The sequence below is a fragment of the Chanodichthys erythropterus genome, chromosome 13 (genome assembly GCF_024489055.1).
Source record: "Chanodichthys erythropterus isolate Z2021 chromosome 13, ASM2448905v1, whole genome shotgun sequence".
Classification (NCBI taxonomy): domain Eukaryota; kingdom Metazoa; phylum Chordata; class Actinopteri; order Cypriniformes; family Xenocyprididae; genus Chanodichthys; species Chanodichthys erythropterus.
In genome coordinates, this window is record NC_090233.1 from 16,965,342 (window position 1) to 16,984,697 (window position 19,356).

At 37.0% G+C, this 19,356-nt stretch overlaps 2 protein-coding genes across 5 annotated transcripts in view; one reads left to right on the forward strand and one right to left on the reverse strand.

The window, feature by feature from the left end:
* Positions 1-5,379, reverse strand: part of ciz1b (cdkn1a interacting zinc finger protein 1b) — a 7,449-nt gene extending 2,070 nt beyond the window's left edge. Inside the window, exons 1-13 of one of the 3 annotated variants that reach the window (XM_067407581.1) lie at positions 5,313-5,379; positions 4,601-4,799; positions 4,282-4,376; positions 4,002-4,123; positions 2,981-3,092; positions 2,766-2,832; positions 2,589-2,677; positions 2,318-2,379; positions 755-934; positions 554-678; positions 378-471; positions 143-256; positions 1-56 (exon numbers count right to left, since the gene is read on the reverse strand). The exon at positions 1-56 is cut by the window's left edge and continues 70 nt beyond it. In XM_067407581.1, coding sequence (XP_067263682.1) covers positions 1-56; positions 143-256; positions 378-471; positions 554-678; positions 755-934; positions 2,318-2,379; positions 2,589-2,677; positions 2,766-2,832; positions 2,981-3,092; positions 4,002-4,123; positions 4,282-4,376; positions 4,601-4,764 — 1,280 coding nt within the window. In that variant the 5' untranslated portion in view covers positions 4,765-4,799; positions 5,313-5,379. Of the gene's footprint in view, positions 57-142; positions 257-377; positions 472-553; positions 679-754; positions 935-2,317; positions 2,380-2,588; positions 2,678-2,765; positions 2,839-2,980; positions 3,093-4,001; positions 4,124-4,281; positions 4,377-4,600; positions 4,800-5,312 lie in introns of all 3 variants that reach the window. The other 2 variants (XM_067407582.1, XM_067407579.1) reach the window with 2 other exon arrangements.
* A 1,646-nt stretch (positions 5,380-7,025) lies between these two features.
* The window catches only part of dnm1b (dynamin 1b), a 39,153-nt gene continuing 26,822 nt past the window's right edge, over positions 7,026-19,356 (forward strand). For both annotated transcript variants that reach the window (XM_067406249.1, XM_067406250.1), the window contains exons 1-5: positions 7,026-7,186; positions 17,757-17,830; positions 18,625-18,774; positions 18,890-19,093; positions 19,236-19,334. In XM_067406249.1, the coding sequence (XP_067262350.1) occupies positions 7,026-7,186; positions 17,757-17,830; positions 18,625-18,774; positions 18,890-19,093; positions 19,236-19,334 (688 nt within the window). The remainder of the gene's footprint in view (positions 7,187-17,756; positions 17,831-18,624; positions 18,775-18,889; positions 19,094-19,235; positions 19,335-19,356) is intronic.

The following is a 19,356-nucleotide window of genomic DNA, read 5'->3' on the forward strand; positions in this document are numbered from 1 at the left end:
ATAGCATCCACTGTTATGAGCTCCTCCATAACCTCTGGGTCGCCCTCATTTCTTAACTGTAACAAATGTGTTAATAGTTAGGTCTCATTGATGTCATTTAATATATTTTACATTAAAATTTCTACAAAATACAGACACAAACCTCCTCAACCCTATGTTTGTGCTCAGGAGACTTCATATGCTCAACAAATTTGCGAGGAGTCCTAAAGTGGCGCTCACACAGGGTACAGAAAGGTCTTGAAGACACTTTTGCCGTCTAATGAGGAGACAAGACAACATTTTATACAGTCAGTGGTTTAAAGTCTACTCCTCAAGTTTGTATGGATATTTTTTGTAGTGATTATGGTGACATTTGTTTTTGTTAATGTTAAGGACACCTTATGTTTCTTTGTTCGTCTGTGCTCAATGAGGTCACCAGAAAAACGACACTGACAGGTAGGACACCAGCGCTGATGACCCATCCTCCTCTCTCTGTTACAGAACAAAAAAAATGAGTAAGTAAACCTATTGAAAATACACTCTACACCTTTGAAAAATGGAGAGCATCACTTGCCTGTTTGTTCCTTGCAGCGACTCCTGGGTTTGGGGTAACAGTGTGGCCAGACAGGTGTTACTCACATGCTGGATTTCCATCATACGCTGCTGATGATCTAAACTGATCATGTGACTCTGGAAGCCCTGCAGAGGTCAAACACTTCAGTAAACACCATGATCAACTGACTCCTCTCCTCATTTACATACAGTCAAGTCTTACTTGCTGGTCAGGACAGGTGACGTTGCAAATGTGGCAGGTGAATTTGACTGTGTGTTTGCTTCTCTCTTTATCGCCATCATGGCCTACACCTGCTGCCATCTCCTCAGGTGAAGTGCTGAAGGCTCGACTCTCACTGCTACGTTGGATAGTCACCTTCAGAGACGTACCAACACCCTGCACCTGAACAACACAGCTCTTATTAAACAAGTATTCCAGGTTCAATACAATGTAAGCTCTTGTTGATTTGTTCTCTTGAGGTGGAGGCAGATTAATTTCTTGTTATAATATAACTCCTATGGGTGGAGTTTCATGATTTACAGATAGTTACATCATGTCCCTTTCTGATATCCTGGATTACCAGGTTTACAAGGTCATGAGAGAAACTAAAAGACTGCATACAGTTGGTAGGTGATTCTGTTACATTGGTTTTCTGCTAACACATACACTACCATTCAAGTTTGCAGAATTACACACACATATATATATATATATTATATATATATATATATATATATATATATATATATATATATATATATATATATATATATATATATATATATATATATATATATTCGAGCAAGGAAGCATTAAATGGATAAAAAAACTATTTCAAATAAATTATGTTCTTTTGAACTTTCTATTCATCAAAGAAAAAATGTATCAGTTTCTATATTAAGCAGCACATCTGTTTTCAACACAGATGATCCTTCAGAAATCATTCTGATATGCTGAAGAAACATTATGTTTCTTAAGCCCCAAATCAGCATATCAGAATTGAAGGATTTCTGAAGGATCATGTGACACTGAACACTGGAGTAATGTCTAATAAAAATTCTGCTTTGCCATCACAAGAATAAATCACATTTTATAACATTAAAATAGAAAGCAGTTCTTTTAAGCTTTAATAACATTTCACAATGTTACAGTTTTATTCTATTTTTAAATAAAATATATGCAGCTTTGGTGAGCATAAGAGACTTCTTTCAAAAACATTAAAATCCCCAAACATTTGAATGATAGTGTATAATATTTCTTGTGCTGCACAATTAGACATGCATTACAATGCATGTGTCTTTTGTTTATACAAACTCACATTCATCTGAAAGCATTAAATGGTTTATTCACCCAAATTTTTTTTTTCTAATTTTTTCAATTTTTTTCAATTCACTTCTGTGTGAGTCTCTGACACAGAAGAGAAGAAATTGTTGAATAAAGTCTTTTTTTTTTTTTTTGCGCACAAAAGTATTCTCGTCGCTTCATAACATTAATGTTGCACCACTGTAGTCACATGAACTATCAGAAAAGTCTTAGATTTCATCTTAATTTGCATTCCGAAAATGAAAGAAGGTCTTAGGGGTTTGGAACGACATGAGGGTGAGTAATTAATGACAGAATTTTCATTTTTGGGTAAAATAACCCTTTAAGTGTCAAAATATTTGTTTAAAACAGAGTAAATTCAGTGCTTTTAGTATTCAGTTGCATTAATTGAGATGTACTGATGTTATTGGGAATGTCCAGAGGTAAAGATGGAAATATATCACTGATGCTGGGATACTGCACCTCTGCTGCTCTGTTCTGATCAACACTGTCTTCTTCAAGTTGTGCAGAGCTGTTATCATCCACTGCATCATTTAGAGGGGAAATAAAAGTATGTTCAGCATTTCAACACAACCCAAGGGTATATAATATGTTCAAGTTTGCAGATAAAGAGTTTGATAACTGTATAATTCAAAAAAATAAACAAAGAGAGTGAATTTATTTCAGTGGATTTGTAGTTTCCCTGAGGCTAAAGAGCCACATATAGCATGCCACACACAGAGTCACTAAATACCTTCATGGTCTGAAACACTTGCAGAGTTTGACTTTGGTGGCTGCTGTATCTTATCTCCTTTTGTAGACTCTTCCCCCAGTTCAATTGTTCTGTTCAAAATAGGCAGTGAAGTTTTAAGAGTATGAAACAAAAACAGCCTCATTCATTTCAGTCTATCTGCAGTAAAGTCAAGCTTACCTCAGACCTCTGTGCTTTTTCAAAGGTGGCTCTGCTTGTTCTGGGACTGAAGATTGAATTTGTCCAACTGTACCTTTGGGTTTATTTAGGGTATGAGAAGGAACAATTTATGTATTGTGGATCTTTACATAGAATTTGACAAAACATTTTATAATAAATGCACAACTGTCTTCCGTAAGTAGAGGCATCTCCTCAAGCGTTTAGTGTGTACTCACCCACTTTCCCCATGTCAGAATCAGTGCTTGTTTTTTTCATCTGTCCATGACTTTTCCCAGCTATGTTTAGCACATTCTCCTTCTTTCTGTCTAGGCTATGCACTGAACTCTCCTTAATTAACAAAAGAAATGCGAAATACATTCAATGGTCCATCTCAATCAACACAAGTAAACATAATTAAAAATTAGTTAATGCTTTATAATTTAATACACATTAAAGGCCATTTCAAAAGCCATTTATGACAAAAGATCATAAATACGTGATACACTTTCATAAAAAAGATTTCATCTGCTTCAATGAAAAATTTAACCAATGCCATCTGACAAAAATTTCACTCACTTTAATATAAAATATAAGCCGTGATGTGATAATACAAATGTTATTCACAGTGATAAAGATAGTAACAAAAAGAGTGATGTATATCATAAAATGAAAATAATACAGGTGTTGTTGTTTTTTTTCAGTAAAAATTACACTGTACTAAAATGATGCAAGGTAGGTATAGTGTGAATATTTTAAATTAATTCCCCTTTTACCCTATTTGTTTCCAGTGTTTTCCTATAAACCTATTCACACTGGGGTGAACATAAGAACTCACAGATGTATATACAGTTCAGCACTCATTAACTGAAAGCAATTATTTTATTGAATTTGAAAAAAAAAAGTTGTTGGACCCATTTTTGCCCCCAGTGTGAACAAGTTTACAAGAATACATTGTAATCTTGGTGTGAATAGGGCTTAAAGTCATTGTTCACCCAAAAATCATATTTTACTTGCCCTCATATTGTTCCAAAACTGTATGCCTTTCTTTATTCTGTGGAACACAAAAGATAATTTGAGAAATGTGTTTTTTAGTCCATACAATGAAAGTCAAAGGTAACCAAAACTGTTTGGTAACCAACATTATTCAATATATATATATTTTTTTGTGTGTGTGTTCAGCAGGAAGAAAGAGAGACATACAGGTTTGGAATGGTATGAGGATAGTGTAAATCTATGTTAATGAGGAAAGATAGTTACCCTAGTACTGATTTGTGATCCACATACTGGAATGCCTACAGGAGGAGGCCCAAGAATAGACTGCCTGACCCCTCCCTCTAGAAATGCTCTTGACACCAGCTTGGTGTGACTGAATGACACATCTATAATGATTCAGAGAAGGGAAAAGACAAAGAATAAGAGATATAATCTGAGGTTATACACAGGTGTTTGTTAACTAACAAATTTATATTGTTATAAAATAGTCAAATCTAACACATATAGTATAACAGCAGAACATGGGATGAGGTGAATCTTTTACCTGGCATTGAGTGCATGAGCCCACACTTCTGCAGCATGGGATTATGGCATGGTCTGATTGGAGGAAGAAGGGGAGGGGCATTTGGTGCTGGTGGTCTGTTACACAGGTATTTGGAGAAAGAAATTGACATGACCAAGTTATTATTTGTTTGACAGCTGATGCACATTAACAAAAAAGCACAAATCCAGGCAATCATTTAAAGCTTTCAACGGTTGCAAAACTTACATTATGTAGAGATGGACAGGTGCAAAAGGCAATCTGATAATAACTGTCTTCATGTATAGTATAGTAGCATTTTCCACAAAATATAAGCCCTTACCGTCTTCCAGGATGCACATGCCTCTGTTGAGGAGACTGTTGAGGAGAGCGACAATCGGGTGAATACGGGAGTGAAGCAATCGGTGCTCCTCTTCTGTGAGGCTCTAACATGGCCGTTCCAGACATCTTTTGCTTGAGCTGCTGCTTCTGCTTTATTTTCAGCATTCTTAATGCTTATACAGTGCATCAATCCCAGGTGCCTATTTAAAACAGGGCACGCAAGCCATTACATTTATATTTATCCAAAGCAACTTACAGTACTATATACATACACATATATTGTAATAGCATATTAGAAAAGTTACTTCATTATTTTCATCCATTGGGTTTTATACTGTTAGACATTTTGTTGATTTTGCCATTGTGCAAATAAATAAGCGATAATTTAAGTGGTTAAGCATGCCCAGAGCATTTCTGACAGCTTTCTATGCTTTTTTTTTTTTTTTACAGAAATACCTAGTTAAATTAAAACACAAGCATATTAATTTTAAATTAGAAGGCTCAAAGGTGTTGCACTTTAATATAGAGAGCACTGCACCTTCTGACAGCAGAGACAGAGAGCACTGGATATTATGACAAAGCTTTATGGAGAGCAAGAGACAGGTCTAATACTAGACCTAATACTAGCCTGTGAACTCTGTAAAAACTTGCAATGTACAGCACACCTGATTTGTGAATAAAACAGCATATCAGAAACGTACGAAACAGCGAACCTTTGATATGAAAAGCCTCACTCCATCAGTTTGTTTATGGTAGATGACTCTTCCTCTGGTACTGTGGTTTGGAGGTTGCAGACATTTAACGATAGTGCGCCCTCACTCGGCTCGGAAGAAGAATTTAATTTTAAAGAAAATTGCTTTTTGTTTTAAAAATACAAAATAACAATAATTTTTGTGTGTGTGTGTGTGTGTGTGTGTGTGTGTGTGTGTGTGTGTGTGTGTGTGTGTGTGTGTGTGTGTGTGTGTGTGTGTGTGTGTGTGTGTGTGTGTGTGTGTACTGACAACCTGTGTGCAATAAAATTCATCAGAGAAAATAAGCTGACTGATAATAGCAGGTTACTGTTACAGGTCACAATAAACCATAAGACAAACCAGTAATGCATGTTTGTAAGCTTCCTTATATTTCATGTTTGAGGGTTTCTGTAATAAAAAGGTACAGTTAACAACAAACAAGTTATTATTGTAGCCTAGTCTTATTTTCACCATTCCCCCAAAAAACGTGGGATGGGACTTGATTTTGCCAGTTGGGATTGGTGCAAGGATGACATATGTAGGCCAAAACCTGGATGAGTTAGCATTTTAGCACATCTGGTTCCTGAAGTCAAGTCAATAGGTTTTTTTCAAATGGTTTTATGGTTAAATGCTTGAAATAAGGTCTGTGGTGAACACAAGCTCAATGTATTTTTATGTTTCCTTTTATGATATAAAATACGTCAATAATACCCTCTTTGATTTTGTTATAGGTTTTGTTTGTCTTGTAAAAGGCATTTGCTAACAAGTGGCTAAATGGGACCACAGAGGTTGTCAGGGAAATTAAATGTCATCAGCCAAACAGGTAAACTCTACTCACTGGTCCACTTTTACAGCCGTGTTTTGTTTAACATTGCACTTTTGCAAACTATAACCCTATAACTCAAACTTTCAGCCTTGAGCTTAGTGATGGTGACATTAAAGCACTTTGGGGTAGTTAATTTATTGCCTAGTGAGCCTACATTTAACTTGTGTCTTCAAGAAAAAAAAAAAGTTGTGTTCATTTGTGAAGATTATGAAAAAAAGGTCTAATAGTCATAAGCTTTTGGCTATCAAGCTTGGGAGGGGTAGATATTTTGATTAAAGATTGCAATGACACATGATTTTTTAAAAAAAATAGATGTGCACAGATATATAATTTATAATTTATGCTGTAATATTCAAAAACACAAAAATCAGGAAGTCCAATTTGATTTCATGGTGACTAAAACCAAAACTGTTTTTGTAAAAACACCTCTCGAGAGAACACATATGGCGTGAAAATGCAAATTTCTTCCGTGTTTTATGATTATGAACTGAACAGATCTATGCCTATGCCCTATGTTTTATTTTTAGTGTCATTCAGGTTTGGTTTGTTTTATACAACAACAATTATCACAAACATTGTAATGAAGAACGATTATGCAGTCCGCCCCCAGTGGCTGGAAACGGTATTGCAGCATCCAGCGCTTCATCGCCGCAACGCTCCCGCAGATCTCAAAGCAGTGGTGAACAAGCAGGGAGCAGCGCGTTGGGAGGACGTATGTCGATTCGCCAAGGTGCCTGAAAAATTGGAAGAAACGCTGCAAGGGACAGCTTTTAGATATTGCGAGGCCTGCCAATTAGGTCTCCGTTCAGGGTCAATTTCATCGTTGTTTTCATTCACTGTGAAATAGAGCCTATTATTTATCCTACAAGATGGGCAATCGGGGAATGGAGGACTTGATTCCTCTGGTAAACAGAATGCAGGATGCTTTCTCTGCCATCGGACAAAATGCCAACCTGGACCTTCCTCAGATCGCGGTGGTAGGTGGCCAGAGTGCTGGAAAAAGCTCGGTATTGGAGAACTTCGTTGGGAAGTAAGTGACTGATGACAAATTGATGGGCAGCATCACTCTACATCCATCGTTATCCACTATCCCTGTATCATTAATTGCTCTTGCACGGGACAAAAGCTTATTCAGTAATCACGTATAATGAATATGCACCAAAACCAATGTTTATTTATAATAATATAGAGTTATTTATCAATGGCAGTGAGGAGTTCATCTGTTTTCAGGCAGGTTACGCTCATAAATCAGGTGAATTTGTTATGCATTGACGCTTAACTGACAAAATAAATCTCTTTTACTATATGATTTACCATGATTTTGCTGGACATGCAAACTTAACAAAGTCTCTCGACATGTACTACACCCGTTTTTGGCAGCAGCATCGTGAAGGAGAGTGACAGAATGATGCTCATGGGTGACGTGTGTGTCCTCGCGAGGCCACTAGCGAGCTTCCCATCTAGACCAGCATTTTGGGCATCATAAGCGCGAGCCAGCTTTTTGTATTATGTGTATTATATGAGAAAGGATCTTAGTGCGAAATATTGTGTAATATGTTTTTAATTTACGGGCTATACAGTAACAGCTAATCACGTATACCTCAGATAATGTTATTATGTTTCCATTAGATTGTCATGGTTTTGTTGAACATACACACAAGACATAAAGGCATTCAGATGCCGCTGATATAAAAGGGAATAAGTCCAAGGTTTAATGTTAACCGGTCGCTCGTATCGGGTGTCAGAGGCTCATACAGTATGTGAGCCACAAGCCTATCGTCCCTGCTGTTCGTTTTCTTTTCACCTTAGTCAAAATCCTTGAGGAATGCTAATGGTATTTCGTGCATAATTTGGAACCAATATTGGGACAAAATAATAATCCTTTAAAGTAATAGTTCACCCAAGATGAAAGTTGTGACATCATTTACTAACATGTTGTTCCAAACTCGTGCTGATTGCATCTTTTTTTTCCCTTTTCTTTATACAATGAATGTGAATGGTGACTGAAGCTGTCATTCTGTCTTTTGTGTTTTATGGGAGAAAGTCATATAGAACAACAATAGGTTGAGTAGGCCAAAATTATGACAAAATTTGAATTGTATGTGAACTATTTCTTAAAAGGATTCTTTAAAACAGATATAATTTAGCTGAAACTGAAACTGCCGTTATTCATAAGCATAATGTTGCTGTTATGTAAATTTTGCTGTGGGTGTACAAACCGTTTAAAAGCTTGGGGTCTGTACGATTTTTTAGTGTTTTTAAAAGAAGTCATTATCGGCAGACGCTGTTCACGTGAGAACCACGACGCATGCATGTGATGCTGCTGACGCAGTAGCCGGCTAATACTGAGCCGGCGCTCTGACGTAGAACACGGAAGCGCTGCACTGTCTATACAACGTAAACAGCATAGGAGAATGACAGGGTAGAGAAGAAATTGTTGAATAAAGTCGCTATTTTTGTTTTGTTTTTGCGCACAAAAAAGTATTCCCGTCGCTTCATAACATTATGTTTGAACCACTGTAGTCATGTTGACTATTTTAACGATGTCTTTACTACTTTTCTGGACCTTGAATGTGTTGCTTTCTATGGGGGATTAAAAAAAAAACTCTTGGATTTCATAAAAAAATGTATCTTAATTTGTGTTCCAAAGATGAACAAAGGTCTTACGGGTTTGGAATGACATGAGGATTAGTACTTAATGACAGAAATTTCATTTTTGGGTGAACTAACCCTTTAATATTAAAGGGTGAGTCAGAGAATGGGATTCTTTTTTTCTTATTGCACATGTCTTATTTATTATAAGCCTATATCTGCCTCAGGCTTCTTAAACAGGTTTACTAATTTAACATCCATAAATATTTTGTGTCTGGCACACAGCCAGATGAGCTCTGCTTGTTTTCAGGACCAAGGACAGTTCTTTAAAGTCCCCATGAAATCAAAAGTTTTTTGGCCTTTAGTATGAATATGTTAGCCTTACTATTAGAGCTGCACGATTGATCGGAAAAAGATCGCAATCTCGATTCAAAAGCCCACGCAATCTTATTTTATCAATGACAACGATTCACCCACGTCTTTTAAACCTGTGACAAAACAATACCGGAACATTCAAATCTGTGTTTGTGTATTCAAATGATCACAGAATTACTGAGATAAAAGTTTAAAGTTAGCATATAAACACTGTTTTCTCTGATTGCAAACAACCTTTTGAAACAAACTTGGCTCTTCAAATAATGGTTGTATCAATTACATCTTATGCCACTAGGTGGTGACAAGTGACTGTTAAAAATGTATTTGTCATTGAATCATTCAATGACATCATTCAATTCATTCAAAAGATTTGTTCAAAACACTGATTCATCCAGTAATGAAACTATTTATTAACTAGTCATTGAATTAATTCAAAACCACTAAAAAAAGAATTCATTCAAATTAATTAAACATTTAATCCAGCGAGTCCAGCAATTAATATTTTGTCAGAACCAGTAGTAAATTACGTTATTTTGTTTTAGTTTTTATTTTCAGAATCGTGGGAGAATCGTGATCTCAATTTGAAGCCAAAAAAATTGTGATTCTCATTTTATCCAGAATCGTGCAGCCCTACTTACTATTATCTTTAAGCTAGTGTGCTCCAAAACAATGAAAAAATATGGATCAATGATTATGATGATGACATCACTCTGTACTTCAGCTTCTAATCAGATTTTGTGTCTAATCAAATGCTCTCTAGAATCTAAAGCGTCTCGCCCCCTACATTATAAATAGACGATGAAGCTGCAGCTAAAATCGGTCATTTGTTAACACAAATACTATTTTCTATATGGTGAATGGCACGGTGAACGATTCAGACAGTTTAAACATGATTTCCATTGGGGTGAATGAAGTCTGGTTTCACATTAGTGTCACACGAACTGCCACAGTGAGCACACAGTCTGCTCCTGTTCTGATACATGATAGCACAGAGCAGATCATTTGCACAAGTGCATACCAGAAAACGCATCAGAGCCATTTTAATTCTGCACAGAATGCTATATTTTATATTTTATATTTTTATATCTTATATTTTTAGCAATATGGAGGAGAAACAGTTAGAGATTTGGAGGAAACTGCGGCTTTACCAAGCTCAACGGCTCTGGCTGAGTTGTGATATAAACAAAATGCTATTCGCTATTGTAAAAAAGGGGAGGAGTTGATCAATATGTCCTGTCCTGTCTTCCTGTTTCAGTAGAAATTATTTCAACACATTGAATAATGCTGTGCATTTCAAGGCACTTCAGTGGGCCTTTAAAAATCTGTGAAGGTGGTGCTGATTTAGTTACTATTATGTTATGAACCAAGAGGCCACACAATTATTTGTACCCTATTGTGTTTGTACATATCTTCTTCTTCTTATTCTTCTTATTCTTCTTCGTCAGCTAAATACCATGAACAAAAATCAGCAGCCTAAAGAACAGCTAACTAATAAACTAGACTAATATAAATTTAGTACAAGTATACAGTCAGTAATACAATAAGAATAAATTAGCAAATTCAGAATATCACAAGAAATACAACATTGTTTTGAAATTGAGTGTAATGTTGAAATGTCTTTACTGTCAATTTCTATCAATTAAATGCATCCTTGCTGAATAAAAGCATGGCTCAACATATGGACATTGTGCAGTAGTGTTGCGCATCACAGAGTCCATAAATAGATTCCAGAAATGCACGTCGACAGATTAAATTTGTCTGAAGTAGATGCACAGCATTCTCGAGTCCTTCAGGGTTGATCCAAGTTGGCACTCAACAATGGTCTCCGCTTCTAAACTATAAAACCTAATAAATGTGTGCTGAGAGGGCCCTACATCATGAAGTGATGTACCCCTTGCAAGTGTCTTGGAAGAGGCCATGCTCCTAGTGAAGTGAGCCCTGACCCCTAAAGGCAAAGCCATACCATGCACCTCATAGAAGAGGTTGATAGCATCAGTAATCCAATGCAAGATGTGCTACTTGGTGACCGCATTCCACGGGCTGGTTGGGCATTGAGAACTGTATCCCAGCCTGTGAGAGAGGTGTCTGTCACACGCCCCTAATGTCAGGCCTCTGTTGAGGAATTCTGGTGTCTTTCAAAGTTGAAGAGCATGATGCCCACGGCACATGGCTTTTACTACTCTGGAAGGATGATTCAGAGGATGGAATCCTCTTCTTTTGAGTCAGAGCTGATGCAGTAGTCCCAAAGGAATAACGTTGGCTGCTACTTCCATGAGACCCAGCAGCCTATGAATTAGCAGAACTGAAAGCTGTTGGCCCTGTCTCTTACAGTGGTTAGGATGGAATCTGAACGTGTAGGAAACAGGTGTGCCTGCATAATGGGCGATTCCCACACTACCCCTAGAAAAGTTGTTTTCTGTCTTGGAGAAAACACATTCTTCTTTAGGTTCAATCTGAGCCCCAAACGCTTCATATGAGCACACACAACATCTCACTATCTTGCCCCTAGCTCTTCCGACTGGGCTAATATCAACCAGTCATCGATATAGTTGAGTACACTGATGGCCTGAAGTCACACAGGGGCCAGAGCAGCAATGAAGTTCTCTATATTGGTAAGATTCGCCCCTGAAAGCAAACCTGAGAAACTTCCCATGTTCTGGCAAGATCTTGATGTGAAAGATGTGAAAGAATGCATCCTTTATATCTGTAGTCACAAACCAATCCTTGAATTGAATCTGTAGCACTATTAGTTTCACAGTTAACATCTTGAACCTGTATGCCTGAAGAGTACTGTTCAGGCCCCGTAGATCTAAAATTGGATGCAAACCCCTATCTTTTTTCAGTATTATAAAATACCAATTGTAAAACCCTGTGTCTCTTTCTTGGAGGGATACATGTTCTCTGCCCCCTTTTGCCACTCCCTCCTTTTGCTCTTCCCTATGAGTCAACTGACAACTGATTGAACTTCAACTTTGACTCCTGGTCTTCATTGAGCATATTGGGCTCTTTATGTGGTCTAACTGTACTTTCCCTGCAGTGGCTTCACACACTTTCTATAACTCAACCCTACCATTGTACAAAATAACTCCTGACAGATTTCACAGTCACATAACACAATGGAGGATTGAATTGTAGCTGTGTTACATTACCACATCTATACATTCAGCCAATAATATTGCTGTGTTTGGACACATACTGTACTTCAGACACATGTGGATGTGGAAGCATTCCCATAACGTCAACACCAAGACTCAGCATCGAGTTCCATTCGAAAGGCTAGTTTAATTTTTTTTTTTTTCCCATCACGAGTGTTTGTTTTAGGGTCAAAAGACAGTAAATGTCCCATTCCATGTTTGTATTTGTAACACAGAGGGATGACTCATATGGGGACCAGAAATCTCACTGGCTCTAAATCTGAACACTAAAACATGCATAGATCCATATCACTGGCAGTAGACTTAAGCCCTATTCGGACGGGATTAGTTTTACATGGGGAGGTGGGGGTAAAGTAATTATTACCAGAGCTTCTCAGTGATTTTAGTCCCGTCCGAATGTGCCATCTCGGTAATCATTATGGACAATGTCAGTAAAGATTACGGCAACTTTTACCTTCTGTAAAAACACTATTTTTGTCAAGAAGCACTTGAAGAAACATTCATTTGTGTTGTAGGTGGTGGGACAAGTCTGTGGCAAACCTCAAGTATTTTCTACATACCATTAAGAGCAAAAAGAAGATCGAAGCAATTGTCAGAGGCACAAAACTAATTTTATCTTTAGCTAAGTGCCTATTACCATCATAATCCAATCAGAATTTAATTAATAAATCAGACCTAACTGTTATTTATAGTATATATTTAGATAATATGTGTTTTCGCACATTGTGTCAGGAAGCAACATATACCCACATGATGACAGGGAGGTGACGGCGGTGGGTAAATCGATTTACCCCTCCCACTTCTGCTAGTTTTACTGAGATGTCTTGTCCCGTGCGAATTGGCCAATTAATATTACAGACATCCTGAGGTAAAATTTCTTTACTCCACCTCCCCACATAAAACTAATCCCGTCCGAATAGGGCTTTAAATGCTATTAAGGCTAACTATTAAAGTTGTGTTGTTTGTTGCTGTCTCATAGATCTTCTTTGTTATTCAGCAGGTCCAGTGTTATTGTTCATGCTACACTGTGAGCTCTGTGGACACTAAAGTGTCTGTCAAGCTTGTCAGTCACAAACAGATCCATTGACTGGCAGTACAATGCTCACAGCTGTTACAAGGAGGAACTTCAAAATGCTGTACGAGGACAGCTGTTTGGCATGAAATGCATTGCCTATGTACTATATGTGACCATTAAAGCTACAATATGTAAGATTTTTGTAGTAAAATATCCAAAAACCACTAGGCCAGTTTATAAATTTTGTTCAGTTGAGTACTTACAATATCCCAAATGTTTCCAACTATTTGTAAATCGTGAGAAAATCACGATTTTAACCAAGAATACAGGACGTGTCCGGGAGTTGCCTATCAGTGGCGTCATATCTGCGTTACCCTCGGTTTCCGGTTTTATTTTGTAGAAACCATGGAAACACTAAAGACGTTTTAATATATTACGTGTTTTATTAGACAAGGGAACAACTGTTTGGTTATATTTATAGACAGAAAACAAATTATTGTTATATAGCTCAACACGTTTAGTCTTATTGTTTAAATCTAAACAATTTTCTTGATTTTCCGAGAGTACCATGCTTTTACCATGCCTCTATTTTGAGAAAAACACTATTTTGTCAAGTAGCTAACACAGCATTTTCTACATCATACAATACGTGTTAAAATTAAATGCATGCCATTTATCAACACAAGCCACCCAGCATTTATTATTATGATATTCTAAAATCAATCTAGCTTACTGCAGTGTGCAACAGTGTCTCACAGCAGCCGCCGAGCAAATGCTCAGAGTAACGTTATAACATCATTTTCAGTACAGTCAAATGTATCTAATATGATAAACAGTGCTGTGTTACCTCATAAGCTTGACCGGAAGAAGCAGAATCGGCAACTGCGGCATAATAAAAGTTTCACTGCTCACAGGGTGTGTGTCGCATTCGTCTCTCATTAGCAGTGGCTCCAGCGGCCTCGTTCAGCTCCCACATCACTCTGCCCTGCGCTGCTTCATACTACAGTAACATTAAAAATCTCATCCATGAACATGATTTCTGCTCGAGTCCCGTCCTGATTATTTTCCACTGGCTGTTAGGTGAAGACGACATTTCTCAAGATTCTGCGCTCAAACTCTGCATCATCAAGTTATGCCTTTGTTTTATAGGCAACCTCTAGCGGTGAAAAATTTACATATTGTAGCTTTAAAGGGACAGTTCATCCAAAATCATTTATTTATCCTCTTGTTGTAACCTTTTGAAATATCTTCCAAAGAAGACATTTAGAAAAATGCCTAATTTACTTACTTATTTATTTTTTTATAGAATGAATGTTAATAGGGTGCAATTTTGTTTCGAACTCCACTGACTTTCATTGTATGAAAAACAGTTATTCTAAATAGCTTTGCCTATGTTTCTTTCTTGATTCATTTCCTCACAAACTGTTCTTTGGACTTATGAATCAGTTGAAGCGTATCATACAGTTGAATGAACATGAGCTCATCCATGCTGACACTTATGGTGCAATTTATTAGACAGATGTCATTATGAATGAGACATGGCCTTTAAAACAGAAGCACATGTTGATGTGGACTCACCACCATGATGACGTGACAATTAATTACATGATGGTGCAGTCCGGCAGAAAGCAGCAGGTTATCACAGCTGCTGTATGAATGTAATTTAACAGCCTGCAAGAGCAGATAAGACACTGTGTGTGTGTGTGTGTGTGTGTGTGTGTGTATAAATGGAAAATGCAGCATTAAGCTGGTCATGTGTACTAGTAAACTTTTGGTTCTAGGCTGCTTTTTTTTAAGTGCAAAAGTGGCCACCTATTTTTTCAGAGATCATGGATCTAACGCTTGTATCAAACCAATCAGACATCAACAACATTACAAACCAAGTGTGGTTTGTACAACAAGCAATAATCAATGTGACAGTTAAGACATTTACATTGTTACAAAGTTCTTTTGAACTTTCCATTCATCAAAGCATCCTGAAAAAAAAAAAATCACAAAAATATTAAGCAGGACAACTGTTTTCAGCATTGCTAATAGGAAATGTTTCTTGAGCACCAAATCTTAGAATGATTTCCGAAGGATCATGTGACACTCAAGACTGGAGTAATGGCTGCTAAAAATTCAGCTTTGTCAGTAAATTACATTGTAAATTATATTCAAATGGAACGCAGTTAATTTGTAACAAATAATATTTCACAATATTACTGTTTTTATTTATTTATTTATTTTGTTAGTTCATTAAAAAATCTTACAGAGACCACACAATTTGTATGGCAGTGTACAGTAGTGGCCAAAAGTGAATGCTGGAAGGGGATATTTATTTTTAATGTCCCCCTGAAATACCCTGAAAGTTTTTTTAGCTTTTAGTATGAATATGTTAACCTTAAGGTTGACAAAATTTGCATTTAGGAGATATAATCATTCAAAACTTGAAGTCTCTCATTTCCTCTAAAATGGATCACAGATTTTCATGACATCACCGCAAACTTCAGCTTCTCATCAAATCTTCTGTCCAATCAAATGCTCTCTAGAATCTGATATCCCACCCCCTCCTACACTATAAACAGATGCTGAAGCTGTAGCTGAAATCGGTCATTTGTTCACACATTTTCTAGTTTCTATATGGTGAATGGCATATAGTGCATAGTGCAAAGAGGATAGGGAATGATTAAGACAGTGTAAATATGCTTTCCATTGATGTGAATGAAGTCCGTTTTCATGTTAGTGTCACGTGAACAGCCACAGCGAAAGCACAGTCTGGCGGATCATACGCGCGAGTCAGTACAGACCATAAAACATTGTGACGCATTTAAATTCTACAAACAATGCTATATTTTAAAGAAATATGGAGGAGTAATGAGGAAGATTATGATTAAGATTAAAGATTATGAGGAAGTCTCTTGCCGAGTTGTAATCTAGGCGAAAAGTTATTGACTATTTTGAAAAAAGCTTCTAGATATATCCCCCCCTGTCTTTCTGTTTCATTGGAAATTATGTCAACACAATGAATAAAGCTGCACGTTCCAAGGCACTTCAGTGAGCTTTTGATGACATACAAGTTCAATTAAACCATCAAAATATGAGGAAAATATTTTATATTTTTAAAATATTTTAAAGATGAGGGAAGAACAAAACACTCAACTTGGTTAAGGTGTTTATCTGACAAAATTATTTGGTAAAAAAATCTAGCTACAGGTTTTATTTTTCTGTGCAAAAGTAGTTTTTGCACGTGTTTGGTCACAGCCTGACCAAAAAGTATGTCTGCACACTTTGAAATGGTTCATTGTGTTATCACAAATAAAACAGTTGAGTCCAGTCACAACTACGCAATATGCTTTCAAAATCTTTAACAATTTGTGATAATATCTGAATAAAGGGTGAAGATTTCAGTTTTCAAAAAGGGTCAGTTTTCTAGGTTGAACATCAATTTTGGCCATTACTGTATATATGCATATGTATATGTATGTTGGCTTGTCTTTCCTTATACTGTATCTTGCAAAATATGGGCTGGATATGGACAACTAAAGCAGTTAATTAATTCATAGAAGTCCAAAAATAAACAGTCTATGGCCCAATTTACTGATCATACAAACATCATCATTCTGAAAACTAATTTTTATATTTTTTATTATATGCCATTTTGCAGTTTATTGAAGAATCAAAGAAGCTGATCAGAGATAATATGAGAGGCTATTATGATAGGATACCTGTATATAACCTTCATGATTGCTTTATTATGTTAACACGGTCAATATGAATTACATAATTGGACTGTAAAAAGAACATAAATCAAATTAGCTACTTAAGTTAGATTGTGAGATTAGATTGTGAACTGTACTTTGTAAACATCCAGTCTTGGAAATCCATAAAAGTTGTGGTCAGTAGTGAAATGCAATTACATGTTTTTTCTTTCTTTCTAAGAATAACCACTAATATTAGGAGCACTTCTGCCTAATGGCCAGAACTCATACAGCACTTTCTCATACACCTTTCTCCAACCCTGTTTCCAAATGTCTCATTGCTAAGAGAGGTTTATAGTGGCAAATATAGCGGCAAAATCCATGTATGAAAAATTGCACTAATGACACTAAAATCTAGAACAGAAATGTCTTATGCACTCCACTGCTAGAGCAGCACTAGCACTTACATGTTTTTAATTAAGTCTGTACATCTGGTTTTCATGATGAGCTGTTTTTAGTGTGAACATACACGTAGAGTCATCCTTAGATTAAACACTGAGTTTTTATACACAGTATTTAAATAATACAACCTTTTATTGACTCATAAAAGCAGTTCAAAATGTAACAGCATGACTTCATTATTTTATTATTTGAATTGCTTATTTATACTTCAGATTAAAATGCAATGTGCTTGTATGGTAGAAATGCACATTGATATAGTCATTTGCATCCAAAAACAAAACAAAATGTGACTCAATGAATGCTGCCTCATCTTCTTTTTAGGGACTTTCTGCCTCGTGGCTCTGGTATTGTCACTCGGCGCCCCCTAGTGCTGCAGCTGATCAACTGCCCTACTGGTAAAAATCTTAGACAGAAGCTAAAAAACTCTCTAGCAGGGGTTCTCAACTCTGGCCCTCCACTTTCCTACAGAGTTTAACTACAACCTTGATCAAACTCACCTGCGTATAACTTTCAAGCGCTGCATCCGAAAACTTAAGAATGCTGCCTTCGGAGGACGCATTCCAATGTAGGAAGGCATCAAGACACGTCTGAATCCAATGTTAGCATCACTTCCTGTCTCCTGAGATACCTTCATCTGATCGATTTTTGAAGTCAGCATAGCTGTATCCTTTGCTGCCTTTGATATCACACAATCCTATGCATTCCATTCATGACAATTGAGCTAGAAAAAGAAAGATGGCGTTTGAAAGTTGCGGTTTCTGGTCAGTTTGTGTGTAAATGTACATTTTTGATCAACGTTTTCCACTTCTGATGTCATTTCTATTGAGAAATGACTACTGTAGTAAATAAATACTTGTTTATTTCTCACCAAAGCTCGCTCTATTTTGCTGTAGCTCATTAAACTGTTACGCGTTTCGTGAGGTACCTGCGTGCGCAAAGGCTGCCTGCAAAGTCTTTGCCTCATAGGGCAGTGAGACAACAAGTCAGCTGCCTAGGTTTTCAGATGCAGCATAGTAATCCCGAAGACCTTGATTTTCTTGTTAAGATTGGAGGTCAACTCAGCAGGAAAGTGGACCTTGAGAGCCAGATTTGAGAACCCCTGCTTTATAGTTTTAAATGCATGTTTTTAAGGTAAAGCTAATATGCATTTTTTTTTTTTTTGTTAAAATGTCTAATTGCTTATTTCCAGAATATGCTGAGTTTTTGCATTGCAAGGGGAAGAAGTTTACTGATTTTGATGAGGTTCGTCAAGAGATTGAGGCAGAGACAGATCGCATCACCGGCCAAAACAAAGGCATTTCACCTGTCCCTATCAACCTGCGCGTCTATTCACCTCATGGTACTTTCATTCATACACATACAGAGTTATTTAAACATGATCCGTTCAACATGTTCTGTCACATGCATTGTGAAATGTCACATGTAATCATGTCACCCCTTGTCTTCATCACCAGTCCTGAATCTCACCCTCGTGGACTTGCCTGGTATGACCAAAGTGCCTGTAGGTGACCAGCCGGCTGACATTGAGTTCCAAATCAGGGATATGCTAATGCAGTTTGTGACTAAGGAGAACTGCTTGTTGCTGGCTGTGTCTCCTGCAAACTCTGACCTGGCCAACTCAGATGCCCTCAAGATTGCCAAGGAGGTGGACCCTCAGGGTGGGTTTTTATCCAGCAGTGACTGAAACTTATTCTAAAATAATTGCACAATTGCAGACATATCTTGATGTGAGATTTTTAAAGATCTTTTCTTTTAAAACTGTACCCGATCATGCATCCATGTGTGTGTGTTTCTGAACAGGTATGAGAACTATAGGTGTGATCACTAAATTGGATCTAATGGATGAAGGAACAGATGCACGTGAAATCCTGGAGAACAAACTTCTTCCTTTACGCAGAGGTAAAGTCAGTGTACAAAGAGA